Genomic DNA, 19,150 nt, shown 5'->3' with positions numbered 1-19,150 from the left:
ACTGCTGGATTATACAAATTCATTTTCTAATAGTTGCCCAATTTAAACTACAACATATAACCAAACAAGACAAATTCTGAACAATTCTTTGTGGTAGGAAGAATTCAAATAAAGATTTGAGGAAATCCTCATTTTCAAACATTACTGGCTAAATAAAATAAACATAATGTAAGTAAATGTTTTTGCATTCCTGAAATGCCCTGTGTCTACAGTGATCAGGTACAGAAAAGTTACTTCAAGTTCAAATATAACTTAGCGATTGCCACATGGTGCAGAATCTTTCCACCCCTAACACTCCAAAAACCCAATCAGACAAGTGGCCGTAATCTGACTCCCAGCACACAGGGAGCAGCGGGGCAGGCAATGAGAGCTGCACTCTGGCTGGGGAAGGCATGAGTGACAGACCCACAGCAAGGCGGTGGGGGTAAGTCCTTCTTTGCCTTAAGGGATCAATGCTCAGGGCCAAAAGATGAAACTGTCTCTTTCATTACAGATGTTTGTGCCTTCTTAGGCAGAATCTGGATGGCAGCTATGGGGCAGGTGGGTGGTTCTTTTAGATCTAAGTACTGGGCATTTTCAGAAGAGAGGCATAGAGAAGGTAGAAGAAAAGGGATGCTTTTTAGGCAAATCCTCCATATGTTTGAGATCTGCAAAAGCCCAGAAAAATTGCCTTATGGAGGTAAATCTAGCTATAGTGCATTTCATCAGAAAAATTACTCACCCAGATCCTCAGCTGTCCTGGAGTGGATGAAGCTGAGTGTTCAGCTAGAAAATGATGTGTCCAATTCGGTACAACCGGGTCACATCAACAAATCCCCTTTGTTCTGGGGCAAAAGAAGCAAAACTAATTGTATCGATCATTTCCAGTGAGTGTGAACATGTAAGGGAACACCGACAATAAAAACAGGGTGCTATGGGTGATGCTGGGGTGAGCCCTCATAAGGCCAGAGATATGTCTATGCTGCCAGCAAACTGCAGGGTTCACAGCCGACTGAGGCTGGTACATCTGCCTTGGAAGGAGATCAGATTTTTGTGGATTAAAAAAACAAAAAAAGCTAAAAACATTCTTAAAGAGTACATTTATGTTTTGTTTTCAAGTTTTGCACTCTTTTAAATTTCTCTGGCTGATGAAAATTTGAAGCTGAAAGAGCAACTGAGTTTCTTAAATTAGGTCTCTGGAGAGGTAGACAGGTGCATGAGAGACCAAGCAGGGAGGGAACTGGGGAAATGGCAGAAGTGAGAGGTGAAGGGGGTGAGCGGGGGGCTGGTCTTTTCTGGGTCCCACCTCGCCTGGTGTCTCCTGCGGGGCTGAGAAGGACGTTGTTTCCTTCCCACCTAGCTTCCTTAGCCTCCTGTTTTGTCCTCCTCCTCCTCCTCCCCACTAACCCTGACCACAAACAACAGCACCTGTGATCGCATTTTGCCCCCTTTGCCATCTCGGCTACAGCCCTGGGCTGCCAGTGAGTTCAGAAGTGACTCTCCTAACTTGTTCAATGTATGACTTTTCTGAGTTTGCCCTCTTTGGGAATATTTTTAGTGTCTCCTCCGGGGTGCCCTCCCTGCCCCATTCCAGCTACCGTTTTTGTTTCTTTACATTCTCTTCCTCTAGAGAGTATGATGTCTTTGTCATCCCACCTGGGGTTTTTCATACTTCTGAGATTTGCTTCACTGGGGAAGGGGATGCATGGGATGTGGCTGGCCACCCCGCTGTGGAGCCAGCTCTTCCTTTTTCCTGCCACCCAGGCTTAGGCAAGAAAGGGTTTTTCACTCTCCACCTCTAAAGCAAAGCCCCTTAGCAAACTGAGGGCTAGGCTGAGCTGGAAATTCCCCTCACCCTTTTTGGCACTGCATTTCCTCACTACCCATGCAGAAAGCAGGCTCCCGGGAACATTCAGTGAGGTGGGGAAATGAAGGCCCCGCAATTTGTCAGAGGGAAAGCCACAATAATATTAATCTCTTAAAGCACTTGGCTTTCTTGCCTAACCCCTTACGTGGTCCTCTGCAATTAGATTCACTGGTAAATGCTCTCCATACTTCTTGGCTGTCATGACTATCAAAGGCAAAGGACAAGGGCAAAAGTCTTAGATGACATGGTAACTGGGGTAATTGCCCCCACAAAAGGGCAATCCTAGCCATTTCCTCCCAGAATGAGCAGTTGGCATCAGTATCGTCAAACCACCCCTTCTCTGCTCCAAAGATCTAATGACAGCAAGAGGGATATAGATGGGAGGAGAAGGCGTCCTCCCTCTCCCAGACTGCCTGCCCACCACCCTCCCACGAGAAGCTCCGCAAGGTGAGACGCACTATCCTCTAAGCCCATGTAACAGAAAGCCATCAAGAAGACCTTAGAGAAAAGCCGTTTTCCATAGAGCCTTCTGCTCAGGGGCCCAAAGTTTCCCTAGCCACACCCCCTTTTCCTGACTTCCCGAGCTCTGTACCATGAAGGCAAGAAGGGTACAGGGGCATTGCTGGCACACCCCAGCCTCCAGGCTCCCTTTGGCAGGTTTATCTGCGTTTGTACGGTCAGGGTCAAGGGGTGAGAGAGGATTGGGCACGAGGAGAGGCTGTCCTTCCTCCCCTAAAAGCATCCCCCCTCCCATCTCTCCCCACCTCCAGCGGCCAGGATGCAGCCGGGCCGGCGGGCAGGCGGGCGGACTCGCGGGGCCGATTCTGTGTGTGCACCTGGCTGCCGCCCCGGAGCCTGGCACGAGCCGGGAATGGCCGCTGCTCCGCCCTCTGAGAGGCGCTGCAGGCTCCCTGGGGACGGAAGTTGACACGTCCCTGTGCTGCGCGCCCAGATCTGGGCGGTGCGCGGTGTCCCTTGGGCAGGCTCAGCTCCCGGGCTCCTCCCGCTGGCAGCCTGCTCGCTCCTGGCGCAAAGGAGAGTGAGGGAGTGTCGCTGTCCCAGCTGAGGCCCCGCCTGTTCCCATCGCCCTAGCTAGTCACCAGAAGCTCCTCTCCCCTCAATGAGTTCACTTTCTCAAAAGACAGTTTTCAGCACCCTGGCTTCCTAGAAGTCTTCCTCCTTAATCCAGAGTCTTGGGGGAGGGGGAGATTTTCAGAATGCCATTTCAAAGCAATCAAATGCAAAGCTAGAAAAGACGACCCCCCCCACGCATACCTTGTTTTAATGCTTTATGTTGAAAATATAAGTGGCATGTAAAATGTACTTGAAACTTAAAAACTTGCTCTAAGGGAATTAAGCACAAGGTAAATATATTTTATTCTTAATCTTTTAAGGAATTTGATTTAGACATTTTCCTTTCTAGGGACAGTTTGGATAATTTTCCAGTGAAACTGGATGATCTTTGAATATTAAATCAAAGGAGACTAGAATAACAGTCTCTTGACTATTCATGAAGGAGCTTTAGCAGAAGCATTCTTTCTTGGTGTTCTAATCACACTTGGCAGCACCTGCCCACAGTACCCGAAGATGGCAGGCCTTGTTCCCTTCATCTAAATTCATAAACCTGGGTGTAGTGGCTTCTGATGATGATTTGTTTCTCTTTTCAGTAAGTGTGGACCTTTGTGTACCAGAGAGAACATCATGGTGGCTTTCAGAGGGGTCTGGACTCAAGCTTTCTGGAAAGCAGTCACAGCGGAATTTCTGGCCATGCTTATTTTTGTTCTCCTAAGCCTAGGATCCACCATCAACTGGGGTGGAACAGAAAAGCCTTTACCGGTCGACATGGTTCTCATCTCCCTTTGCTTTGGACTCAGCATTGCAACCATGGTGCAGTGCTTTGGCCACATCAGCGGTGGCCACATCAACCCTGCAGTGACTGTGGCCATGGTGTGCACCAGGAAGATAAGCATCGCCAAGTCTGTCTTCTACATTGCAGCCCAGTGCCTGGGGGCCATCATTGGAGCAGGAATCCTCTATCTGGTCACACCTCCCAGTGTGGTGGGAGGCCTGGGAGTCACCATGGTAGCATCTTTAGCTATTTTCAAACTAGGACTCTAAGCTTCTTGCAAACTCTTTGCTAAATAATGCCTTGGTGGCATGAGGCACATCCCTAAAATAGCTAATTTACTCCTAAGGAATTTTTGGATAATTCTTAATAGTGTGAAAACTGATTCTGGCAGTATTTAGGTATATCTATAAGAAATCATTGTTTGCTCTTGAGTGCTTAAAAATAACAAAATCTAGGTGGCCTGAAAATTGTGTTGGTTTTTACCTCTCCTTCTCCCATTCCAGTTACTATATTGACTTTATATTTAGCTTCATGCATTTTCCTTACAATTATTTGTTCACTAGCAGGAAAAAACTATTTTCTTGTCATGTTCATAAGATGTACAATGATCTATATAAAGGGTTGTGCTTAAAAAACATAGACATCCGATCCTAGTTTTGTTCTTAGCTGATTAGGAGTATCAATTGTTAACTCAGCACCAGGGCTGATTAAAAAAAAAAAAAAAAAAGCACATGTCTTAAATTTTAATTGAAATATATATTAATTAATTTAAACCTAATTAATGGATTTAATCATTGCCTTATGCAATTACAAGGCTCTCAAGAAATTCTTTTACAAGTTAAGTGCTGCAGTGGCACATTTTGCTTCCTTTGTAGAAAAGGACATTTAGCACAAACTCCTGCTTGGTCATTGTAAGAGTAATTAGCTGTGATGACCCAAAATGAATGTAAATTTATTCTTTCTTTTTGGGGGGGTGAGAGAAGGAAGGTTTCAGTTGAAGGTGAGGTAGAAGACTCACCTTTATTTTTACACGGATCAAATGTGCCTTTCACAGTGATATTAATACATTGTCATCGAAAATACTCTTGCTTCAATTCTGATGGAGTATTTTTCCTTCTCTAGGTTCATGGAAATCTTACCGCTGGTCATGGTCTCCTAGTTGAGTTGATAATCACATTTCAGTTGGTGTTTACTATCTTTGCCAGCTGTGATTCCAAACGGACTGATGTCACTGGCTCAATAGCTTTAGCAATTGGATTTTCTGTTGCAATTGGACATTTATTTGCAGTAAGTTTCCAAGTCCATTTATATAATCAATCCCACCTCATTTATCCTCACTCTAGCTGGCCTGAAGATGTTGTGTTTCACAGCAGTTGCTCTTTAGTATCCAGCCATGACTGTCCATTTTAGGTTGTAATTTTTCCAACTGCTCAATAAGAATGTTGATCTAGCTGCTAACATCTTGTGGTTCCTCTAAGTGACAAATGACAGCAAATTGCAATGAATGATACTTGCTAGTAGCCCTGTTTCAGCAATGACTGAAGTTGTTTTTTCTTGTTTCCTATAGATCAATTATACTGGTGCCAGCATGAATCCCGCTCGATCCTTTGGACCTGCAGTTATCATGGGAAATTGGGAAAACCACTGGGTAACCCTCATATTGATAGTCCCTGTCTTCCTACAGTTGAGGACAATTACCTGTGGGACTCTTGTATTTTTCATTATCTTGCTTACTAGTTTCTCTTGCATTTCTCCAACCTTGACCCCCACTTTATTTACATCTTTTATAAAGACTAGGGAAAGACTAGCACAGATCTGCTGTAAAACATCTCTTATATATCTGTTCTAGGCCTTCAATTACAGTCTTTTCCTTTTTTGAAGCACTATTTTAGACACTGTACCTGACAGACTGCAGCAGAATACACTGTATATGGAGGTTGCCCATGTGGATCAAGTTAAAGTTAGCATGGTGTAGTAAATATGGTGTTTAAATAATTGAAAGTAAAGTCTTCCCAGCAAATCACAAAAAAAAATTGCAAAAAAAAAAAAAATGAATGAAACACTTAAAAGCTCTGCCCATAGCAAAGTTATTTACCCTTTTTTGTTTACAAATGCATAAACTCAATTAATAGTGTGTAAGTTGCAAATATTTGAACTGCAGATGGTGTCGAATAAATAATGCAAAGGTTTATGCTATTATCACCATAACCGTAACTGGAAAAATGAATGACTCAGAGAAAAGGCTCACTTTTCAGTCTCAAACCCAACCTATTATTAATAAATATTTATGAATGTAGTGGCAGTGCTTCCAGAGAATAGCAGTGTCCATTTAAAAATATTATAATTAATTTTGTTTCAGTTGTTTCTCACAGCAAAGAAATTTAAATCCTTTACAATTAAATAAGTAATGCAGCAATTGTGAAGGCCACCAACATGCTAACTTACAATAGCCAATAAAAATATGACACCTGTAAGCCAGCTTCAAAGAGGGCTAGCTTTTATTATAGCTTACATATTGCAAATGTCACCTGCAACTTTAAAAAATTCATGAATATAACAGAATATGCCCCTTGTGTTTATTCAGACAGTGATTACTGACCTAGTCACAGCCATTCATCTACGGTATACACTGCAAATGACAAGAAAATGCACCACTGCTCTGTGCATTCACTTCTAAGAAAAGTATACCAAATCTTTAAAAGTAATCTACAGCATTAAATAACAGAATGAGAGTCAGTGTTCAAATCAAGACTTGGCCAACAATGCCATCCATGAGATTAGTCATTTTGCCACTGATACCTCCATTTTTGTGTCAAAAAACGTTACCACATTAACAGAAATGGAAATTTCTAGTGAGTAGTATATGATCTTTTTCTTCTTCTTCTTTTTGAGATGGAGTCTTGCTCTGTTGCCCAGGCTGGAGTGCAGTGGCACGATTTCGGCTTGCTGCAACCTCCTCCTCCTGGGTTCAAGAGATTCTCCTACCTCAGCCTCCTGAGTAGCTGGGATTACAGGTGCACGCCACCACACCCAGCTAATTTTTGTATTTTTTCGTAGAGACAGGGTTTCACTATGTTGGCCAGGCTGGTCTCGAACTCCTGACCTTAGGTGATCCACCCGCCTCAGCCTCCCAAAGTGCTGGGATTATAGGCATGAGCCACAGTGCCCAGCCCTGATCTTATAATGAAAATACAACTTTCAGTTCAACAAATTAAATTGAAACTATTTTGTCATTAACAACTTTTAGTTAAATTTATAAGCACTTGAAAATGTAGATGAAAATATGTATTTTATTAATTACTTGTCAGTTGTAGTAAGCTAGTTAAAATTTAAATAGTAGGAAAATTCTTAGCTTGTTGATTAAACCAAAAGTTTCCCATGCTATATCATACCAAACTTAATTCTACTAAAAATAGCAATGGTTATATGAAATGTAGAACTAAAGTATATTTGTAGGTAGAGAGATTAGGAATAACATTAAAATATTAATTGGGTTTTTTGTATAGTATAATGATATTATTTTAGTTTTCTTTACACTTTTACACGTTTTCTAGATTTTTAGCAATAAAGATTGTTTAAAGTACATATGACTTCATTCTGAAATAGCAACTTGACACTGAGATCTGTTTATTGTTGAGAACATGCATCTAGGTCTCTCACTCACAGATGTTTTGGAAAAGGTAGTAATTATTTTGCTGTTCTGTTCTCCCTTGTGGGATTTGTAGCCTGTGGAATAGTATATGTCTAATGGGACCTTACTAAAGGAACAAAGAATAAAGACATTTAGAGGAGGGCTCCCGTTTCTCCTTTAAAAGAGCATAGAGAAAATAAAGGCTCATACGGGTTTTTTCATGTTCAAGAGAGGAACTTGATTCTTCCAGCCACTCTAACAACAGTTTGCCCGTCAATGTTATGTCTTCCGCCTCAGCTTAAAGTTTGAATTTTATTTAAATCTTACAATGAGGATGCAAACTGAGATTAATTTGCAGAGGGTGTTTTAAACAAAAAGCATCCATAATTTTTTTCTCAAATGAGTAATACAGTGGTAAACAGTATACTACAGTGTTTGGAACAGTGTTTCAAAAGAGAGGTTTTCATTTTATTTTTTGTTTGTTTGTTTGTTTGTCTGAGACAGGGTCTTACTCTGCTGCCCAGGCTGGAGTACAATGACATGATCATGGCTCACTGCAGCCTCAACCTCCCTAGGCTCAAGTGATCCTCCTATCTCAGCCTCCCAAGTAGCTGGGACTACAGGTGCACACCACCAAGCCCAGCTAATTTTTTTGTATTTTGTAGAGACAGGGTTTCACCATGTTGCTCAGGCTGAACCAAACTCCTGGGCTCAAGCGATCCACCCACCTCAGCCTCCCAAACTGCTGAGATTACAGGGGTGAGCCACTGTGCCCAGCCTCAAATGAGAGGTTTGAAGTCAGACAGGTCTGAAATCTCAGCTCAACCATTTGCTAAGCACAAAATCTTAAGCAAGCGTCTTACCCTCTCAGACTGTCACTCTTCTTTTCACAAAATGGGAAGAATAATAATATTTATCTCATAGATTATTGTTAGAATTAAATGAGATTATACAAGAAAAGTGCCAAGTATGGCTGGCTCGGGGACAGTGCTAAAAAAGCAGGGTTTCTGTTGACCAAGTGTGTCTGCTAAATAAATGTCTAATATTCTACAGCACACATGTGCTCTAAAGCAAATGTCTGCACTTCATTCAAACTCAAAACTTTATTCTAGGTGCATAGCTAATATGTAATAATAATTTCCGGCTGGGCACGGTGGCTCACGCCTGTAATCCCAGCACTTTGGGAGGCCGAGGTGGGCGGAACATGAGGTCAGGAGATTGAGACCATCCTGCGTAACACGATGAAACCCTGTCTCTACTAAAAATACAAAAATTTAGCCAGGCGTGGTGGCAGGCACCTGTAGTCCCAGCTACTCGGGAGGCTGAGGCAGGAGAATGGCGTGAACCCGGGAGGCCGAGCTTGCAGTGAGCAGAGATCACCCCACTGCACTCCAGCCTGGGCGACAGAGGGAGACTCCTTCTCAAAATAATAATAATAATAATAATAATAATCTCCATTTATTTTAATCCTGTGGAATTGCTACTCCTCAACTAGCCATAAACTCATGTTTTTTCACCAAGTCACCATCGTAAGAACCACATAGATGAAAGCTATCCGCACAGTAATGAACACATGAGGTTTTCATTTAAATCAAATCACCAAATTTTGGAAGCCTGGAACGGAGCAGATAGTACTAAGAACTAAAAACTATTAAGTACTTTACAAGTATTATTGCACTTAATCCTTTTACCCCATGAGGTTCGTATTATTATAATCCCCACTTTACAGATGGGGAAAGTAAGGCTTTGAAAGTTAAGTAACTGATACAAGCACTCACAGCTCTGCTAAGCGGTAGAGCTGGGTTGGTTTTGATCATGCTGACCTGAATAATGGAATCCCCAAAAGATAAAGTCTGTGTGATGATCATGATTGTGCAGGAAACCAGTGAAAGATGACAATATTGAGAAAATAAGGACTCTCCAGAAATTTTTTTTCTATATTAAAGAATTCTTAGAGCGCTTAATTTGTAACCCCACCAAAGAGGAGCTATCTTTACATTAAGGATTATCATATGATGGAAAGAACATAATTAATGAAAAGAGAATAGGAGATGAAACAGTTCCTTCTTGTTTTCTGTTCAAATGCTGTTTAATGATTTATGGATCTCTGATGAGGATTTGGTGTTTTTTATTTCCTCTCCAATTCCCCTCTTTTTGATGCATGACACAAATACACTCTTAATTTAACCCAGCTAGATTATATTCATGAGCTGCTCAATGGAATAGCTTCTCTCTAGTTATACTCTATCCTCTTTCATCTTTTCCTTAGATATATTGGGTTGGGCCCATCATAGGAGCTGTCCTCGCTGGTGGCCTTTATGAGTATGTCTTCTGTCCAGATGTTGAACTCAAACGTCGTTTTAAAGAAGCCTTCAGCAAAGCTGCCCAGCAAACAAAAGGAAGCTACATGGAGGTGGAGGACAACAGGAGTCAGGTAGAGACGGATGACCTGATTCTAAAACCTGGAGTGGTGCACGTGATTGACATGGACCGGGGAGAGGAGAAGAAGGGGAAAGACCAGTCCGGAGAGGTATTGTCTTCAGTATGACTAGAAGATCGCACTGAAAGCAGACAAGACTCCTTAGAACTGTCCTCAGATTTCCTTCCACCCATTAAGGAAACAGATTTATTATAAATTAGACATGTGCAGGTTTGTTGTTTCATGTCATATTAGTCAGTCTAAACAATAAATATTTCATAAATTAGCAAGGAGGAAAGGAAGAAACCTATTGTGAATTTCAAATCTAAAAAAAGAAATGTTTTAAAAATATCCTTAAGCAAATATATACCTATTTTATCTAGTTACCTTTCATTAACAACCAATTTTAAATGTGTGTCAAGATTTGGCTAAGTCTTGCCTGACAGAACTCAAAGACACGTCTATCAGCTTATTCCCTCTCTACTGGGATATTGGTATGGTCAATTCTTATTTGAATAGTTATTCTGTTAAACTAAGTTTAACAATGGCAAAATACAGTATGTTACAGTCATGCACATACAAGAGAGAAAGTATAACAAGCTCTTTCATGAGCAATCCCTTATTTATAGAGTACCTCAGCAAAAGAGCATTAGCCAGTGTCACTGCTAATCAGTTACTTCCTTCCATTTATATCACAAATACACAAGTTTCAATTCTAACTTCAATTCGTAGTATTTCTTCTTCCTCCTCATTGCCTAAAGTAATGTGGGACTAAAGCCCAGAAATTTGAAAAGAGTATTCAGAAACCCTTCCCAAATCATAAGAGCACCTATTGAGATGCAAGACAAGCAGACTCATAAAATCTTATAGAGGCAGAGGAAAAGTTACCATCATACAAAAATCACAAACAGAAAGGAAATCTGTACTCTGGTATCAAATGGTTGATCTGTTTTCAGTGCACACCCTCAAATGCACCACACCAGTTTAATGATCTAAGCTTTTAACCCCTTTACCACTTTGCTTATTTTTTAAAAATTTATTGGCAAAACTGGGGATTTTGTTTGTAACTTTGGTTATCTATATTTAAACATTAGCTGAGACGTATTTTTGATAACAAGAACTTAGCTAGTTGAGTCCTGGCTTTTTGTTGATTATTTAAGCTGTGTTCACTCTAGAAGGTATAAAGGCCCTGTCCCAATCTCTGCCCTCTCACTTCTCATGACATTTGTTGATAATCTTTACTGCATGTGTAATCATACTTGAGTGAATTAAAATGTATGACAGACAAGGACGTCAGATCACTCTGTATTCAAAGCTTACCAGAAGACCAATCTTTCATTTCTGGATCTATTGTACATAACCCAGCACATTTTTAAAGTATTTTTGTTCCTGACTCATTTACTTGTCAAAATAATTTGGTTTTTGGTCCTGCTTTGCCTTTTGTCAGTAGAATGTTCTCCAGAAACCCCAGTTTCTGTCATCTTAACTAGTCTAGTCTAGCTGTTATCTTAGACAAAGAACTGCAAATGTCAATTTCACTGAACAAAAGCTATTAGAAGGAAAGCAGAAACCTATCACTGCAAGGAGTGACTTGTGAATAACTGATGATCAAGGGCTGTCTTCTCTCAAGCACGGTTCCAACTGTGTGTCACTTTTTAGCGTTAATGGCAGTTGTGTGTCTGTGGCAATGAGATAATGGACCACTATTAAACCTGATTCTCTTCGGTGCTAGGAAAGAGTGATGTGTGAGATTCCCAGAGAGTCATCACACCAGTGTTATGCCTGGGAGTGCCATTGGCATACTGCAGGTGCCTAAATCCCAGGCCCCTTTCTCAGGGGGCGTGGCCACACCACACACTGTGCCAGTGACATATGGTTACTTCCTAGCAGGGACGGCACCTATGGAAACTGGGGTGCAAATCTCCCAAAGATGGTTTGCACCGTCATTTCAAATGTTTGCACAATATACCACTTAGAGGCTTAAAGTCAGGGTGGTTCAGTTCAAAAGGTAATATCAACCATCAGCAAACATGTCAATTTAAAAATAAGTTCAGTTAACAAGGAAGTGTTAAACAGATTTTTTGAGTACACTTACAATATACTGGCTTATAATCATTTTTATTCTGCCATATGGTTTATTTCATATACACTCACTTCCAATTATAGTATTCAATAAGTTAGGGTTTAAAAAAAGTGAATGATGTTTTTGTAATTTGTTTCTAGTAGCTAGCAGAGAGCCTGGCACATAGTAGGTATTTGAAACAAGTGTGTTAATTAATAAAAAATATATAAATCTCATTTGAGATTTAAGAATATAAATAATTTTCTTTTAATCTTTATTTTGCTCAATATTTAATAGGAAGTATGATTTCAAGGACTACTAAAGGAAGGCAATATAAATGTGAAAACCATAAAATGTATTTTTTGCATTCTACTATTTTTAGGGGCATGAAATGAATGAAAGCTTTAGCACTTTTTTCCCCCTACATATGAGACAACATATTTTTTATTTCACTCAAGGCTCTGCCAGTAAAAAGTAATGAAATTGTACCTTTCTAATGACATCTATGCAGCAGGGGTCTCTCGCCTTGTGGATGACACCAAATTATCCAAGTGTATTAGAAGACTGGGGCTTTTTTCTTTAATCCCTTCTTATTAATGAAGTGCATAGTGCTGCTCCCAGGAGACCACTGCTGACAAATACCCAGAGAAGAGATCAGAGAGGAAAAACTGGGAAGACATAAATGAATTATACCCAGCCATGAAACAATGCCAACTGTCTCTTCCCTAAGGAAGAGTACAATTACCCTAAAATTGTAAGGTGGCCCCTACACTGAAAACGCACGTAGTTTGTCAAAAGTGTACAAAAGGGAAAGAGTCCGATTTTAAGCTTTCAAGGGACCAGAATTTGAATGTATGTTTCCATTGTTGAAGATCACATTTTCTTCAAAGAGCCTTAACCTTTTATACTGGAAGGAAATATTTTCTGGGCCTAAGTAGTTGCCTAAATTTAAGATTCCTACACGTTATTTCTGCCATTGATGCTTTTCCTAAACCCTTATACTATCTTTTTATCATCTGAGCCTTTTCTTAATGTAGCTCCTAGGTGCTAGCTAGAGCTGCTGCTCAGTATTGAAGACTTTACAAGAAGATTAGAAATCTTTGGAAAATATATGTGATGAAATTGAACTATATGATTTATTAGAGATCTGACTCCAAAGAGTACAGAATACTGTTCTCAGACCATGAAACCAGACAACACTTGTATTGGTTTAAACTCGATAATAACAGGAAAATCCCAAAATAGAGCAGTAAATTCAAACGGTAGGATGAATCCTGGAAAGCCTCCGATTGCAGCATGTTGACACCAACCTCACATGTTATGAACATTTCACAGAGAAATTGCCTTTGTGACAACTGAAGATGGCACAGATATCTTCTGTGTCTGAGGGGCACAGACAACCTTATCAAACAATATAAAAGCCAATATAAATTCTCATTGTAAGTACTACGGAATATGCAAATTCAGAACATTTTATACCTAAAGGTAATTCTGTCTTTCCTAATGTGTTTATAACACGAAAATTATTGGAAGATGTGGTTACTATTTGGAAAGTGTAATGTAACAAAACTCTCTTTCGTTACCACAAATTTTGTGAGTTTAGTACTTTACAGATTGTCCCATAAGGGCAGTAGCTTTGGAAACCCATAATTCTCCAAAATAAATGAAAGACATTTAATTCAAGGATCAAAAATTGTGGCCACTTTTGCAAATGACTACCTATGGCCTGTGAAAATACATTTCAAAAAATGTTACGTGCAATGAACACTAAATGTAAGAGCAGTTACAGTGTGACTCACTCATGTTAAAAAAATCAAAGAGCTAAAAAATACATCTAATTTATGTATTCCATTGGAATGTATTTCTAGGTCTTCTTCAGGATTAATTAAATAAACATGCAATTTATGAAAACATATAAACAATTATTTATCACTTTTATGACCCAAATCACAATAAAATTGTCATTTAGGATAAACTGGGGAGAATAGACTGAACATATGGTTATATTCACAGTTATTTATTAACTTAAATGTTATTCCAACATTAGAGTTAATGTTAAAAAGATTTAAACTGTAATGTCTAATATTTGGAATAATATATTAAAGTATTAGCGTTGTGGTTGATTTTCACAAATTATGTTGCATCTTGTACTACTAAGCTCGTGAAAATAAACATTCAGATGTTTTAAAAGGTAAATATGTTTGATAAAGTTAAAAATTCATTTGTAGTTAGATCTTAAGATGATCCTTTAGAATGATCAGGAGGTTTTGATATTTGAGTATAATCAACACCAAAGGAAATGGTGGTAGGCCCATGAAATCAAATGTATTTTTTGAAAGCCTGCAGAGTATACACTGTGGGATCCCCTGATACAGATAGTGAAAATTGTGTTTGTACAGGCTTAATTCTGAATGTCCACATCTATGCAAAATAAACCATTGGTTATCAGCTATCATTATGATGAATCTAAAAGCGAAGACACAAACAACTGCCACTAGTATTGCTAAATAAATGATCCATCCTCAGGCCATTTGGCAGATTCTGCCTACCCAGATGGATAATGTAGGCTCAATGAGTACTGGTTTAACCCTCCGGGTTCTTGGTTTCAGGGGCTTCTCAATTTTGAGAGGTTATACACTCTCAGTGGAAGACTAAGGACAACCATGCATGTAGTGTGCAACCCATCAGATGAGTGGTGAGTGATGCCTTATAAGCCAGGTGGATAAGCACCTCACTTATAGCATTGGTCACACTGTAGTGAAATCATTGGTGTAGGTGTCTATCTCCTCCACTAGATTCTAAACTCCTTACTGTGTCTTATTTCTTCTGTATCTTCCCACTCCCACCTCTACCCGTTGGCACTGAGACGAGGCTTGACTTTTCACTCAATAAGTGCCTTTCACTCAATAAGTGCTTGTTGCATGGATAAAAAAAGAATTAATATCTTATAATCATTAGGAAATGTTCAATCTAGTTGGATTTTGCTGCATAGATGTGTGCTAAATATTTGAATTCTTATCGTTTCAGGTAGAAACCCAAAATTAGCTCAAACACTAAAGAAAAAGGGAAATGCACACAAAGAATAAAACACTAATTGGATTTCTAAAATTTATACCTAATGTGTAGGCAACTAGACATGTTTTCATTGCTATATTTATACAATGGCCAGATGTTAGATGAAATTTAGCTCAATGAGTACTGCAGCAAAAAAAAAAAAAAAAAAAAAAAAAAATTTTAACAAGCATAGAAACCCACAGATAAAAATGTCAGCTTGCTTTTGGATAATTAGTCCATTTGGAAAATGTCCAAAACAATGTCACCTGAATTAATTCTTACTATTTTTCCGTTTTCCTACTTCTTCAATCTTTGGGTTTAAGGCAACATTAAGAACTCCAAAAAGCTGAGTTGAGTTCTTCAATTTCCACATGTTCAGAAATCTCTGGGAAATGATGATGATGTTTGTAATCTTTTTGCATACCACATGGCTGATGCTCAATACATGCAGGATGGATGGATGGATGGATGGATGGATGGATGGATAGATGGATGGATAGATGATGGATGGATGATGGATAGGTGGATAGATGGATGATAAATGATGGATGGATGGGTGGATGACAGAAACACTCTAATCTGGGAGATACTAAACTAATCTGTGAGTAGATGAAAATCATAGCCTGTATTCCTTCTATCCTTTCAAGGATTGCTTTTCATAGAAGAGTTATAGAGTTATGAAAGCATCAGCCAAGGGTTTCAAGGGAAGAGGAGAAATGAATGCATTAGAATAATTATCAATTGTGAGCACATATATGGGAATTTTGAATGTATAAATATTATTCTCAAGTACTTAATATTCGAAGCTCATTGTGGGCCAAGCATTACTGTCATTCCCATTTCCAAAGATGAGGAAACCAAGTGTCAAGGAAATTAAGTAAATTACTCAAAATTACATTTAAAGGTAAAGCAAAAACTGGAATATAGATCCCAATTGATCCCAATCCCTACATAGTTCCCCTAAATCACACAAAGTTCTCCCATTCGTCTATCAGCTTCATTTCCCACTAGCTATGTTTCCTTTAAGTGGCAAAAAATAACAACATGTTCTATCTATACCATGGGAACACCCCGTGTCAACACCACCAAAGGGCAATAAAGTAAGTACTACAGGACTAGACTAAGTACTGTAGACCTTACAAAAGGTCTCAAATAAGAGAATAGTGCTGACTGCTACAATGGGTTTAATTTAGGATACTCTGGATAATTTAGGAAATTTTCGGTTGTTTTATCCTTAGGAAAATATTATAAATCCCACTATTTGAAACATTTTTCATTTAGTCTAGAAAACAGAGTTGAGGATAACTACAAAGTTAGTGAGAAGATCTTCCACATTTCAATATGAAAAATAATAACATTAGCTTTCTATTTTTGTGCGCTTACTCAAGCTTTACATAAGTTTACTTATTCCTCATAGAAGCCTTATGAGGTAGGTCCTGCTACTATTCCCATTTTTCAGGTAAAGAAACGAGCTGGGCCAGGCGCAGTGGCTCACGCCTGTAATTCCAGCACTTTGGGAGGCCAAGGCGGGCGGATTACCTGAGGTCAGGAGTCCAAGCTCAGCCTGACCAACATGGTGAAACCCTATCTCTGCAAAAAATACAAAAATTAGCTGGGCATAGTGGCACACGCTTGTAATCCCAGCTACTAGGGAGGCTGAGAGGGGAGAATCACTCGAAACCAGGTGGCAGAGGCTGCAGTGAGCAGAGATGGTGCCAGTGCCCTCCAGCCTGGGCGACAGAGTGAGAAAAAAATAAAAATAAATAAACAGAAAGAGAGAGAGAGAGGAAAGAGAAGGAAGGAAGGAAGGAAGGGAGGAAGGGAGGGAGGGAGGGAAAAAGAGAGAGAAAGAGAGAAAGAAAGAAAGAGAAAGAAAGAAAGAGAGAGAGAAAGGAAGGAAGGAAGGAAGGAAGGAAGGAAGGAAGGAAGGAAGGAAGGAAGGAAGGAAGGAAGGAAGGAAGAAGAAGGAAGGAAGGAAGAGAAAGAAGAAAGAAAGAAAAGAAAGAAAGAAAGAAAGAAAGAAAGAAAAAGAAAGAAGAAAGAAAAGAAAGAAAAGAAGAAAAAGAAAGAAAGAGAAAAGAAAGAAGAAAGAAAGAAAGAAAAGAAAAAGAGAAAGAAGAAAGAAAGAAAGAAAGAAAGAAAGAAAAAAAGAAGAAGAAAGAAAAAAAGAAAAGAAAAAGAAAGAAAGAAAGAAAGAAGAAGGAAGAAAAAAAAAAAGAAGAAGAAAGAGAGAGAAGAAAGAGAAAGGGAGAAAGAAAGACTGCACTCTAAGGATAGTAAATAACTTGTTCAAAGACACACAGCTACTAAGCCATAGAAGTAGGATTCGAACCCAGGCAGTCTTTATGTAGCTCTCTACTCTTAGTCACTGCCTGTGTTGCCTCTTACTTGTGGCGCTTTGGGGTTCCACTAGTTTCAGCTTTCATTATCTGCTTTTTCCAAGCCTTTGACTTTTTCATATCCAACAGAGATTGCAGTGCATTGGAACTCTTCAGTAGTTCCCGACTTAATCTATAATAATCATTTTGACCACCTCTGAAGGAAGATTTAAACACTCAAGTGCAAATGCCATGAAGATAAATCAGCTAAACTTACAACATGTTTTTGAAAGGGACTTTGGCCAATTAAACTCTTTATTTAGTGAGCGGGGGGTGACAGAAATCTCTTATACAATACGCTTTCCACTTTTCAACTCCAATTTCCTTGTTAGTCTTTAATTTACCAAATGTGGTCATTTCTCTCTGCCTTTCATTGAGACTTAAGCTCTCATTTCAATTTCAATTGTCAATATGTATTTTACTCCTTATTTACCTATTAATCACCCGATTTATATATGCTTGAGTCCCTATTTTGTTCAAAGATCTATCACAAATTTTAATGTTAAATTTATTAAATATTTATCAATTTTATTTTATAAAATTTGAATAAGAAAATTAGTAAGATGGTGTTCAGCAATCATCTGAGCTAGCGTTTGATCACTTACCCTAGACCAGCCTATAGAGTTGAAAGATTGGCTTTTTACAAAATAAAACAAAATAAAAGTGGGGTGTGTGTGTGTGTGTGTGTGTGTGTGTGTGTGTGTGTGTGTGTGTTTGAATGGGCCAAATTGTAACATTGTTACACTGCTTTGGGAAATGATTGGATAGAATGACTATTGCCAGTACTTACTCTTTCTTTCAATAAAAAGACCAAGATTTGCATTTATAAAAATAGGACTGAACATACCTATCACCATCCTGTTTCCAAACTACTGGATTGTAGCCTAAGTCCCCAGACATTTTGACTTCACACTCTTGGAAGACAAAAAAAAAAAAAAAAAAAATAAAAAATCTTTAAAAATGTGGAAAAAATGTACTACCAATGACTGTGGAAAACTATTTTTTAAATTTGGGGCCCTCAGAAAGGAAAGAGGAAAAGATAAGAGGAAGGGAAGAACAGCACTCATCCCACAGTAGCAGCAAAGTAGATGGAAAGGGGCTCCCAGCTCTTCTGCCCTCGACTGAATGCAGGAATCACTAAGATGGCAGCTGCCCCTGTACGGAGAAAAGTCCCTGTGCTTAGTCAGCTTGAACCTGTCATCCTATATTGTAATTAGTGTCCCAAAGAGAACTGGGCTATGCATTGTCTTTAACAGATTCAAGCCCATATCTCAATTTTAATTACCAAAATGTCAATTTAAAGGGAAAGAGATTCTTCTTATGAAATGAAAAGACTCACTTGATTTCATCAGTGAATGCAGAATCTTGATTTCATCAATGAATGCAGAATACAAGCAGGATTTCTCCATTTCTCTCAAGAAATCTAGTCTCTAAAATTTATTTCTTTAAAAAAAAATGAGTCTAAATTTTAGTACTTGGCTCCTGGAAAACTTTCACCATATTAAGCTACTCCAAGATTTCAATGTCAAAACTTATCACAAAGGACTTGAGTTTTATCTTGTTGTTCCAAAAGCCGATATTATGGAAACAGTCACAGAACTGAGGAATGAGAGCAGCTGAGATTTCTCCAGTGACCTGAAGTAAGGAAGACTTGAGAAATTCAGATATAGATTATTCAGCCCTGTGGTGTTAGTACGTTGTGGTTAAATCATTCATATTCCTTGAACTCTAATAAAAAATTCTCATCAAACAATGACATTTTCATCTCATCAAAGTTTAATCACAAGAGTATTGTAATTCTGATTTTCTTCACCTCAGTTCAAATTGAAAGTAATTGTCAGATGTCATTTAATTCTAACCATTACATCCATTCTTATCTGTTCTCCCTCACATTATTATGGCCCATTGTGC

The 19,150-nt window shown here is 39.0% G+C and overlaps 1 protein-coding gene across 1 annotated transcript; it reads left to right on the top strand.

The window, feature by feature from the left end:
• Nucleotides 1–263: 263 nt before the first annotated feature.
• On the top strand, nt 264–14,006 carry AQP4 (aquaporin 4). The gene is made up of 5 exons (XM_010380745.2): nt 264–424; nt 3,514–3,928; nt 4,818–4,982; nt 5,263–5,343; nt 9,596–14,006. Exons 1-5 carry the CDS (start codon nt 393–395, stop codon nt 9,872–9,874), a joined length of 972 nt encoding a protein of 323 aa, XP_010379047.2. The 5' UTR covers nt 264–392; the 3' UTR covers nt 9,875–14,006.
• The last annotated feature ends 5,144 nt before the right edge of the window (nt 14,007–19,150 follow it).

The sequence above is a fragment of the Rhinopithecus roxellana genome, chromosome 21 (assembly GCF_007565055.1).
Source record: "Rhinopithecus roxellana isolate Shanxi Qingling chromosome 21, ASM756505v1, whole genome shotgun sequence".
Classification (NCBI taxonomy): domain Eukaryota; kingdom Metazoa; phylum Chordata; class Mammalia; order Primates; family Cercopithecidae; genus Rhinopithecus; species Rhinopithecus roxellana.
The sequence above is the reverse complement of the archived record's forward strand: the minus strand, read 5'-3'. Positions and strand labels throughout refer to the sequence as shown.

Coding starts and splice junctions, on each gene's coding strand:
- AQP4 (XM_010380745.2), top strand. CDS start 393: ATGAGTGACAGACCCACAGCAAGGCGGTGGGG. Junction 4,983..5,262: donor CAATTGGACATTTATTTGCA/GTAAGTTTCCAA, acceptor TGTTTCCTATAG/ATCAATTATACTGGTGCCAG. Junction 5,344..9,595: donor GAAATTGGGAAAACCACTGG/GTAACCCTCATA, acceptor TCTTTTCCTTAG/ATATATTGGGTTGGGCCCAT.